At 58.3% G+C, this 10,452-nt stretch overlaps 2 protein-coding genes across 8 annotated transcripts; one reads left to right on the top strand and one right to left on the bottom strand.

Moving 5' to 3' along the window:
• Window positions 1–152: 152 nt before the first annotated feature.
• TRADD (TNFRSF1A associated via death domain) lies at window positions 153–6,746 on the bottom strand. 5 transcript variants are annotated; one of them, XM_057710807.1, is made up of 6 exons: window positions 6,573–6,746; window positions 6,127–6,492; window positions 2,620–2,778; window positions 1,418–1,695; window positions 1,140–1,335; window positions 153–1,001 (listed from the first exon to the last, which is right to left on the bottom strand). In XM_057710807.1, exons 3-6 carry the CDS (start codon window positions 2,768–2,770, stop codon window positions 691–693), a joined length of 936 nt encoding a protein of 311 aa, XP_057566790.1. In that variant the 5' UTR covers window positions 2,771–2,778; window positions 6,127–6,492; window positions 6,573–6,746; the 3' UTR covers window positions 153–690. The 5 variants fall into 5 exon arrangements, with proteins under 5 accessions (XP_057566790.1, XP_057566791.1, XP_057566789.1 ...); XM_057710808.1 differs by having other exon boundaries at window positions 6,127–6,467; XM_057710806.1 differs by having other exon boundaries at window positions 6,127–6,746.
• On the top strand, window positions 5,961–9,924 carry FBXL8 (F-box and leucine rich repeat protein 8). 3 transcript variants are annotated; one of them, XM_057710804.1, is made up of 3 exons: window positions 5,961–6,142; window positions 7,735–7,908; window positions 8,644–9,924. In XM_057710804.1, exons 2-3 carry the CDS (start codon window positions 7,757–7,759, stop codon window positions 9,614–9,616), a joined length of 1,125 nt encoding a protein of 374 aa, XP_057566787.1. In that variant the 5' UTR covers window positions 5,961–6,142; window positions 7,735–7,756; the 3' UTR covers window positions 9,617–9,924. The 3 variants fall into 3 exon arrangements, with proteins under 3 accessions (XP_057566787.1, XP_057566786.1, XP_057566788.1); XM_057710803.1 differs by having other exon boundaries at window positions 7,732–7,908; XM_057710805.1 differs by lacking the exon at window positions 5,961–6,142 and having other exon boundaries at window positions 7,782–7,908; window positions 8,592–9,924.
• The last annotated feature ends 528 nt before the right edge of the window (window positions 9,925–10,452 follow it).

The raw sequence follows: 10,452 nt of genomic DNA, 5'->3' as shown, positions 1-10,452 counted from the left end.
CTTCCTCAAGACCTCATCTGAGGCTAGCCATGCCCAGAATATTGCCCTTCTCTCATTCCACCTGCAATACACAATATTCACACTCATTTCTCTTCCAGGAAGCCTAACACCTGACCAAGGTTAGGCCCCTGCTCAGTTGCTCCCACAACTCCTTGTATTTTTCACATCAAAAAACTGGTAGTATTTTATTACTGTTGCTTAATATTCAGAGTCCCACACTGAGTATGAGCTGGGGACAGGCAGGATTCGTGGTTTTTGTTCCCCACAGTATTTGCAGCACCCAGGATGAGGACTAGGAGACAGCAGGTCCTTAATGAGTTAATGGATAGTAATGAACTGTTCTGTGAAGGAAGAGGTAAGGTCTGGCTGAAAGCCCCTTTTCTGCGGTGGGAGGTGAGGCAGACCTCTTGCAGCACATCACCCATACACTGTCTCTTTCCTAGTATCTAGAACAGAACCCCTAGTGGCACCCTAGCAGATATGGTGGGTGCTTGTCTGACTCCTGGAGAGGGCAGTCATCTCTGCCCAGCAGCTCCAGCAACTCAGCTATGTGGGGTTATAAGTGTGGTCTCGGAGTCCTGTGGGTGGATGGGAGGTCAGCAGTAGCAGCAGAAGGGACCCTATGGTCATCCAAGTTCTCCAAACCATGGCTGGGCAACTGGCCGACCGCCCCTTTCTCTGGTACCCAGTCTAGGCCAGGCTGCCATCGGGATTCGCCAGGCCCAGCAAGTCCTCTGCCAGGCTGGTGAGCTCGTTCTCCTCGAGCGCCTCCACCAGGCGCTGCAGCGTGGCTCGGCGGCCCTCGGCCTGCACGAAGCGCCGCAGCAGCTGGAAGGCCTGCTCGTACAGCCCTTCACGCTCGTACTCATAGGCCAGGGAGTCAAGCGCCGGGTCCCGCAGCGCACGACAGCCGCGCTGCAGGGAGCGCCCCACCTTGCGCCACTTGAGGCCCACTGAGCGCGCGAACGTCTGTTGGTCTTGCAGGCTCAGCGGCCGGTTCACTGCAGGGGGAGGGGGAAGCGGAGTGAGCTCGGGATACCCTTCCATTCCCGCCCAGCGACTAACCCGCCCGGACCTCGCCCCACCCCAAACTCCATCCTCCTGAGGATCCTGCCTCTGCCGCTCTCCGGGAATCTCACCTACAGGCTGACCCTGGAACAGAAAAGTCTGGCCAGGCGGCGGCGGCGGCGGCTTCTCCTCCGACAGAGAGGGTGCCAGAGACTGCAAGGGGGCCGGAGCGCCCTCCACGTCGCCCCCTCGGCACCCCGAGCCGCACGTCAGATTCCTGAGCGCATCCTCCAAATCTGTGAGTTCCTCATCCCGGAGCCGGTCCGGCTAGGGAGGGGAGTGCGGCGTCGGTGGGGGCCTTAGCCGCGAATCCCTGCCCCACCCTACCCTGGACCCAGCCCGGCCGCACCTTCTGGGCGAATATGCAGTTCAAACAGCGCTCCTCGTCGGTCATCAAGGCGTCCAGCTGCTCCGCGCCAGCGCGCAGCTCGAGTTGCAACGGCACCGAGTGCAGGGCAAGCGCCGCCGCCAAGCACCCCTGCAGCGCGGCGCGCAGCGCCCCCTCGCGGTAGGCGCGGAGGAAGCGGCCGCAGGCCTGGCGCCCGCTGAAACGCAGCTGCACGATCAGCTGCGGATCGCTGCGGTGGATCTTGAGCATCTGCAGCACGTCAGGGCTCCCGCCACTCTCTGCAGAGGCGGGCAGTCAGGCGCCATGCGGTCCCCATGCGGGGCCATTTTCCAAGAGGCCAGAGGAGGAATGAAGCCCGAGATCAGACGCCCTCCCCATCCCCAGGCCTAGGGGTGCGGGTACACCCCGGAGCTCCCAGCTGGGAAACAAAATTGGAATGCAAACAGCAACAACCCAGAATAAGCGCCAGGACCTGTCACAGGGAGCACCCTAAGATGGAGTGGGTCCCACTCTAACCCAATCCCTGAAACCCCAAATGAGGGTGGGCATAAGCGATGTGGAAGAGACTTTGCAGCGTAGAAAGGGCTGTTTGCTCTGGGCAGCCAAGCCCTCTGGGTAGGCGGCTGGCCGGGCAGGGGGCGGGAAGTTTCAGTCTTCTGCCTCCTAGTGCTGCTGCCCGCCTGCCGCCCCCGCCCCGGAAGAAGAGGGACAAGAGAAGGGCTCTCGCCGCTCTGAGGCCGGGGCCAGATCCCCCAAGCGGCTTCAACCTCCTGTGGCCTCTGCCCTGAGATGCGAAAAGGGGACCTGAAAGGTAAGTACTGGGGAGGGGTCTTGGACAAGGAGTGCTGCAGTGAGAGAGGAAAAGAAGAGAGAGAGAAGCGATTAGTAGAAAGCGGTAAGCGGGCGGATTTGGGGAGTCGGGGGCATGGAGCAGGGGGACGTTAGTGCACACACAGGTAGATCACACACAGACACAGGGACACAAGTCTACACCCAAGGGCACACATACATAAACAGAGAAGGCAGACCATAGGCAACCAGGCATCCTCCTCCTCCTCCTCTCTTCCCCAGCGAATCTTTTCCTTTAAAGGTTGGGTAAGCACAGGCCCACAGCGTTGAGGAGGTGGAGTCTCAGTCCGTGGCCCCGCCCACAAAGGCCCCAGGCCACCCTTTCTTCTCCCAGAGCCCACCCACCCACGCACCTGCCAGGGCAGCCCGCAGAGCCCTGTACACCGCCGCTTTCTGCTGCGGGTGAGCGTAGGCATCCGACAAAACCACCTTGTCCAGCGAGGACTCCACAAACAGGTATGCGCTGCCCACCCACTCCTCAAGCCCATTTGGCCCAGCTGCCATCTTGCCGCCTGGGGACAGAGATAGGCACTCAGATCACTCCCAACCCTGCCCTGCAGGCAACTGTCCAGTCTCCTGAGGCCCAGCTGTCCCCTCAGCTGACACCCAACTGTCCCCACCCAGCTGGCATAGTTGTGAGGGGAAGTTCATCATCCCACAGGCAGCCCCTTGTGCTTCTGGCTCTGCACAGCCCAGCCCAACCCAGCCCAGCTCAGCCAAGATTTGTAGTCAGGGCTGTCCCTCCACTGCCTTCGCAGAGAAAGAGCCCAGGGTCACAGGGGTGGAAGAGGAGAGGGACAGTGTTGCAGTAGAAGCAAAGAAGTTCTGCCCCCTCCTCAGGCCAGGGTGTTTCTCCTTTCAAAGCTGACTGGAGACATCCTTATCCTGGATGGTGCCCACACCCCAGAGCATGAATGCCCTTAGCTTACATTTGAGCCCCCAGGATCCCTGGGGGACCGCAGCCCACTTAGATTTTCTCACCTGCATTCCTACTCTACTTCCTGGCTTCACTTCAAAGGACACCTGTAGCTTGTGTCTACCCAGATGCCCTCCCCCAGTCCTGACTGACCTCTGGGGACTTCCCTCTTCCCTTTTGTCAATCCACACGCCTGTTGGAAGGGCTAACCTCACTCCCTAGTTCCAGGCCTGGACAAGTGAAACCAGCCTAGCTAATCTGCATATTCCATTCACTTTTCTGAAATGATTTGTTCAGAGTTGGGCATTGGATTCAAGTTAGACCAATCAGAATCAACCTGCAATTTTCACTGGACCAATAGGAAAGAGGCACAAGTTCCCCTTTTCTATCTTGAAGCTGAGTTAGAAGGACGGGTAGGTCTCTTTTGCCACTTCTTGGGGAGAGTCTGACTGAGAATGAAACTGGCACAGAGGCTACAGGGCCAAGAGGTGAAGAGGTGCACTCCTAACCATACTATGTCCCTGGCTCTAGCTGCATCTTGGACTTTTCTGTTATGTGAGCTAAACCATTCCTTTTTATACTAAAGTCCTTGGAGCTGGGCTCTTGTCTCAATGCCATTCAAGTTGTTCTGTCACAGACTCCTTCTCTGTCCGGACAGAGTCAGGGCCCTTGGCGTTAGCATCTCTTCACCTATCTTCGACAAAATCCTAGCTCTAGACCAAGGGGCAAGATTCTCAGTCAGGGAACCACTGCACTGGCCCTCAGCTTAGTAGCCTCCCAGTTATTGCACCATGAGGCAACAGGTGGGGAATTGCCCTGCCTCTTCCTTCTGACCTCACCTAAGGCAACATCCCACCCTTTTCTTAGAAAATGGGTTCAAGGGAATTCCTTGGTGGTCCAGTGGTTAGGACTTGGCGCTTTCACTGCGAGGGGCCCAGGTTTGATCCCTGGTCAGGGAACTAAGATCCCACAAGCCCGCAGTGTGGCCAAAGCTTTTTAAAAATAGTAATTAATAAAATAAAAAGAAAAAATGGGTTCCAGACCCCACCTCCTGCCCCAGCAGTCACATTTCTTTACCCTTTGGTCCTTGGCATTTACCTATGGTGGGATAGGAGGTGTGCTGAACCCCTGCTGTGATCACTGCTCTAAGAAGAACAAATGGGGTGGCCCCAGGTGGTATCCATTTATACAAGGGACAGGGAACTTCAGGGGAGGGATGCCAGGAGGAGCTAGGACTACAGCCTTGGACATTGTTGGGGAGAGAGTAGGGACCCTGAGCTCAAAGCAGAGGCTGTGTTTCAGATCTGCCCCCAGACCCTAATGTGAGAGGCAAAGCTGGGACAGTAACTGGGCAGGGGCCCTCCAGCATCACCTAGACCTGGCAAGAGAAATGACACCTGATATCCCTACCCTGGGTCTGAGCACAGGGGACATACTTTTTGAGCACCCTCCCCCCCAATAATCTTTTGGTAGAAAAGGTATTAATACTGTGTGTTTACCCAAAACAATAGTCTGGAAATTAGCAGGAAGTTAGCATTGTTTACCTCTGTTGGGAGAGGGGGAGATTTGGGGTGATTTTTATTTTCACTGTATTTAGCAACATTCTACTTTATGTAAAATAGACACGTTTCTTTTGTATTAAAAAGGCAAAATAAATTTGTTTTTCTTAAAAAACAAAACAACAGAAACAAACAAACACCTGGGTAGATGACAAGTGGGACCAAGCATAATAGGGAGACAAGTGAGAAGTCCTCCTGGGGGAGTGGCCCAGGGTGGGGGGAGTGGGAACCTGCCCTCAAAATGTTTCTTTTTTCACATCTTCTTAGCCCCCTGACTGGAGGGTGCTGATTTCATAGACGTAGTCTCGCCCCAAGGGGTGGGTGAGGAGGGGTGGGACCGGGCCGTCCTCTCCCCAGCAGACCTGCTCGAGGGACAAAGTAGGACTGGACAAATGGGATAAGTCAAACAGGCCTGCCGGGCTAGAGGTCAAGAAGGCCAGATAATGGTTGAGAAGCGGCCGCGACCCTTGGCTCACATCGCGCCCTTGGGAACTCCTTTCTACGTGTCCTTCCACAGAAACCCCTCCTCGGGAAGCCCCGCGCCCTACCCGCCCGGAGTCCACCTCTCTGCGGGCAGGGCCGGGCTGGGTCCTAGGAACTCTTAGCTGGGCTGAGACTGTGAGGGACGCATGGGTACCGACTGAAGAAAATATGCCCCTACAACCGGGGGCAAGCAGGCACAGCGTACTATTAACACAGCCTAACAGTCCCCGGGTAGCCCCACCTCTGGCCGGGTGGACGGTGACGGCCTGCGGGCGGGCGTGGCCCCCTCAAGGACTGAGAGGCTCAGAGTCCCAGCATCCTACTCAGCTGGACCGCTCCCGAGCTCTCGAGGGGAGCTCCCCAGCCTCCCACTAGCCCACCCTCGTACGGGAGTTTTGCGCTTGCTACTGGCTGGGGAGGGCAAGGGATTTCTGCTCAAATATCTGTTCAGAACCAGCCCCGCCCCACCCTCTCACCCACAGGGCCCTGCCGCCCCTTGAAAGCCCCTAGCAGCGACAAGGAGCTTGCGGGGCCAAGGTCCGTACCCTCTCTCCCACCTCCCACGGAAACAGCCCAGTAGGCCACCACCACCACCTGACCCGAGCAGCCGCGGGTGACAACCGCGCCACGCCCATGCTCCTGAGCCAGGATCCTCCTCGGCTCCTGCCAGCAACGGAAAACCCACCCACCCTCTGCACTAACCTGGCCGCCTTGGCCCGGCCTGGATTCCCACGCCCGCCCGGCTCCACTGGACTCGCGCTGCTTCCGGGTGTGCGCGGAGCGCAGGGGCGGTGCCCCAGTCTGAGCCGCCCCGTCCGTCCCGGTGTCCCGCCTCCCGGGCTCCCTGCGGTTCCTTCCCGCCACTGTCCGCAGCTAGACCCCAGCCTCTGGGCAAAACCCACCTGATCCGCTGAGCAGGTAAGACACTGGCACCTGAGGTTAGACGGCAGGAAGAACTGCCGCGTCCAGGGACTTCGAGGACTTGCGGTTCTTACGAGGCCGGAGGGCCCCAGGGTAAGGGTTGCTCCTCTTCCTCCAGCGGGAACGGACGGATCAAAAAGAGGCGCCCCCTGACGACCAGACTGTTCTGGTGCCTTCAGGGTAGTTGAGCTCGAAGATCTCTGATCTCTGATACTCCTTGATACTCTGAACGAGGTGCCGGTGGGTCCCAAGTTCAAGCCTGGCGGAGGGTATCAGAAGCCCCAGGATACGCGGGGCGCAAATTGCAGCAGGGACCGTTAGCCTAGAAAATACGGGAAAATAGAAAACTGGCCAGTGGCGTGAAACGTTGTATATGAAAACCTTTAAGCACCTTAAACTAAAGTTGGCAACTTCAAAGAGGACACACATTTTCCAACAAGGACCGCGCTCTGAGGTGGGTCTGCAGAATTCCAACTGAACCTAAGCCGCCCAACGGAAGCTGAGCTGCTCGGGGTTCAAGATCGGAACTTGAACCCAGGGTCCCTCAGGTCCCAGAACCCCAAGACTTTCTCCGCCCCGCTGGCTTTTCATTGGAAGCACCCAGGATGTCTCCCGCTGCGAGGAGCAGGAAAGAGCCTCCCTTCTCTGGGCGGGTTCGACTGAGCCCCACCCGCATCCCTGCTTCCTGATTGGCTTCTGGTCCCTGCCAATTAAAGTTTTCCCTAATACTCCTGTCCTATTAACCCTATCGTCACTCTCTAGTGACTGACGGGCTAGGACCGGGTTTCTCAACTTGGGCCCTGTAGAATCCACTGGCGCTGGTTGAAATTCAGATTCCTAGGCCCTACTCTTGTTGAAGAGCCTGATTTAGTCGGTGGGGCCATGCACCCTGTAGTGTGAACAAGTGTACAGGTGATTCTGATGCCCCTCACCTTTTGAGAAGCCTTCATTTCAGTGACCCTCGGTGCTTGGGCTTAAGTCCTTCCCTAGTACTCAGGGTCGAAATTTGGAGGGAAGCAGTTCAGTGACCCCTGTGAGACTAGTCTGGGCCGTCTGGCGGCTGTAAGCATGTAGGAGAGGGAGGCAGAGAGAGGCAAGACAGGCCCTCCGAGCTGGGGGGAGGAGGTGGTTGTCTGGAGTCAGGGCCTGTGCAACCGCCCTCCAACTTCCTCAGAGAAAGACTTTGGTAACTAGAAGAAAGATCCAATAGCATCATCTCAAATCCAGTATTCGGCTTCATTAACCTGGTTCACAGATCGTGGCTGAGTTCCTTCTAATATAACATAAAACGTGGATTTGCTCAACAGGTGATAATGTAGTTTAAAGGAGAATCAGAAATCTTCGGCATCCAGGGCAGACTTCATGGATCTGAGACGTATGCAGCTGCACAGGGCCCCGGGCTTGGTTTATAACTTGCTTAAACGCTCTGCTGTCACTGTCTTGAAATCCTTAATAATGTTTGAACAAAGAGACCTACATTTTCATTTTGCACTGGGCTCTTGCAAATTACATACCAGCTGCTGGGCTACAAACATTTCTACAGGTAGGCTCCAGGTGTTCCCCTCAACACTTTGGCCTTCCTGTAGCAGAAGCCCCACGCCGCCCCCTGCCATGATCGAGCCTGGAGAACAACTGCCTGAGGAGGTGCTGGCGCTCATCTTCCGCCACCTGCCCCTGAGGGATCGCGCCGCTGCCGCGAAGGTCTGCAGAGCTTGGGCTGCTGCTGCCACCTGCAGCGCTGTATGGCATGATACGAGCATCAGGTGAGCAGGCGCCTCCCCCTCCCATCTTTTCCCTGTGTCGGTGGAGTCAAGGACTGGGGAGACGCAGTGACTCCCCGTATTAAAAAACATAATCAGGACTTCCCTGGCAGTCCATTGTTAAGACTGGGCCCTTCCAATGCAGGGGGCGGGGATTCCATCCCTGGTCTGGGAACTAAGCTCCCACATGCCTCGCAGCCCCCCCCCCAAAGTATAATCATTTCTAACATTTATTGGCCGCTTACTGTGTACCAACCATTGTTCTAGTGCCTTACATATATTAATTTATTTAATCCTCACCAAAACTTTATGTGGTAGATAGGCAGTAGTATTATCTCCGTTGTACAGATAGAAAATTGAGGCAGAGAGATTTAATCACTTCCTTACTCAGCTGAGAAGTGGCAGAGGCGACTGTGAACCTGGCAGTCCCAGAGGCCACGCCCCGCCTCCTTAAAGACCGCTGAGAAAGCCCAGTTCCTAAGATACAATTGGCTCTCCCTGGTAAGGTTTCAACTAGCGGCAGATGCATCTTAAGTCTTCTAAAGGGATAGAATGGGAGTTCCCTCCTAGCATCACCTTGGAGCGACCAGGCATGGTCAGGACACGGAGGTATATCGGTATGGGGCAGGAAGTGGGGATGGTAGCTGGAATCCAGGCTGAGGGGTGGGTTAGAGGCTTCTCTCCAGGTTGTGGGGATTCGGCCGGCCGATGCCTTTTCTCCACCACTCTACCCCCAAGTTGCGACTGTGAGCTAGAAGGCATGCTGCCGCCATATCTGTCCGCCTGCCTGGACCATGTTCAGAATCTACGGCTGGAATTTGAACCGTCGAGGGAGCGGAGCCGCCGGGCGGCCACAGAGTTGTTAACCGCCCTGGCGGCCTGTACCCCCGGGCTGCGAGGCCTGTGCCTGGAGTGCCGCGGAGAAAAGCCACTCTTCGACTCCGGCCACGACGTCCTGGACGCCGTGCACGCCCTCTGTAGGGCCGCCGGCGCGCTGCGCCACCTCGATCTGCGGCGCTTGCCCTTCACACTGGACGACGCGCTGGTGCTGCAGGTGGCACACGGCTGCCCGGAGCTCCGCAGCCTTTTCCTGGATAACAGTACGCTGGTGGGCAGCGTGGGGCCGGGCTCCGTACTGGAGCTACTAGAGGCCTGCCCGTGCCTGCGCGCCCTCGGCCTGCACCTGGCCAGCCTGTCGCGCACCGCGCTCGAGACACTGGCCGCGCCAGACCGCGCGCCTTTCAAGCTCCTGGCCCTGCGGTGCGCGTGTCCCGACGACGCACGCGCGCCCCCCCTGCCTAACGAAGCCTGGGCCGAATTGAGCCGCCGCCACCCTGGACTGGCCGTAGAGCTGGAGCTGGAGCCGGCGCTGCCTGCCGAGAGCGTGACGCGCGTCCTGCAGCCTGCCGTGCCCGTGGCTGTGCTGCGCCTCAGCCTCTCTGGGGACACTGTAGGCCCGGTGCGCTTCGCAGCGCGCCACTACGCCGCAACTTTGCGCGCGCTCGAGGTGCGCGCCGCCGCCTCAGCCGACTTGGATGCCGCGATGGAGGAGCTGGCAGCGCGCTGCGCGGGCCTGCGTGAAGTGCACTGCTTTTGCGTGGTGCGACCCTCCGTGCTGCACGCCTTCCGCACGCACTGCCCGCGCCTGCGCAGCTACACGCTCAAGCTAACGCGGGAGCCACATCCCTGGCGGCCCACGCTTGTGGCGTGATGGGACAAACCCTCTTTCCCCTCCCTGCGGACGTGTGATCTGTGAGATGCTGCGTGGGCTTGCCCAGGGGCGCACCAGCTGCTAGCCCGCTCCTTTAGGATTCTGTGGCTTCTTGTCCCTCTCGAGGATTGGGGCCTGTGGGATGGCGTCGGTACCAGCCCGAGGCGCCCCGAGTCCACTCGTTGCTCTCAACATTTGCAGATACTCCAACCCCAGTCCTCGGCAAATGTTGCTCGGCGGCCCCGGCGTGGGAGGAGGGAGGGCGCTGGCTCAAACCGTGCCTCAGGGTTGAGTGTGAAATAAACAAATCAAGCAGTATCTCTACGTCCTGTGAAAGGCCGAGTCCGCTCTGAAGGTGAGGGCGGAGAATCGGCAGAAGCCGGAGTAGGGGTCCGGGCAGAGGTGGGAGGGTTGGAGACCTCAAGGTCTGCTCACACTGGTGCGGCTGCGTGGGTCAGGGTCGGGGCACTCGCCTCTTTGGAATGACAACGTCCCAGGGTTCGTCGGGAGGGTACCAGCTTCTCCTTTCCCACCACCACCCACTGCCCCTACCCCCCCCCCCCCCCCCCGTCCTCAAGCCCGCTCCTATCTGCCCCTCTACCCGAGGCTTCACGCCATCGTCTTATAGGACTTTCCCAGCCCTCACCAGAAATCTCCCGAAGAACAAAGGAGGAAACAGGGGGCCTGAGAAAGGTGGGACTCGAACCCAGGTCTCCCTCCTCCCCGCCCCCCGCCCCCACGCACGTCCGATCCCCTACTGCCCTTTCTGTAGGCTGGTGCTGCGGCCGCGGTCAGAGCCCCGCCCCCGTTCGCACGTGGCCCCCACCTGACCCGGC

The sequence above is a fragment of the Hippopotamus amphibius genome, chromosome 16 (assembly GCF_030028045.1).
Source record: "Hippopotamus amphibius kiboko isolate mHipAmp2 chromosome 16, mHipAmp2.hap2, whole genome shotgun sequence".
Classification (NCBI taxonomy): domain Eukaryota; kingdom Metazoa; phylum Chordata; class Mammalia; order Artiodactyla; family Hippopotamidae; genus Hippopotamus; species Hippopotamus amphibius.
Note: the sequence above shows the minus strand (reverse complement) of the source record. Positions and strands in the feature narration are given on the sequence as shown.

Excerpts from the sequence above, each read along its gene's own strand:
- FBXL8 (XM_057710804.1), top strand. The coding sequence starts at position 7,757 with ATGATCGAGCCTGGAGAACAACTGCCTGAGGAGGTGCTGGCGCTCATC. Across the intron at positions 7,909-8,643 it reads TGGCATGATACGAGCATCAG|TTGCGACTGTGAGCTAGAAG; the intron begins GTGAGCAGGCGC and ends TCTACCCCCAAG.
- TRADD (XM_057710806.1), bottom strand. The coding sequence starts at position 2,770 with ATGGCAGCTGGGCCAAATGGGCTTGAGGAGTGGGTGGGCAGCGCATAC. Across the intron at positions 1,696-2,619 it reads TCTGCGGGCTGCCCTGGCAG|AGAGTGGCGGGAGCCCTGAC; the intron begins GTGCGTGGGTGG and ends CCGCCTCTGCAG. Across the intron at positions 1,336-1,417 it reads ACTGCATATTCGCCCAGAAG|CCGGACCGGCTCCGGGATGA; the intron begins GTGCGGCCGGGC and ends TCCCCTCCCTAG.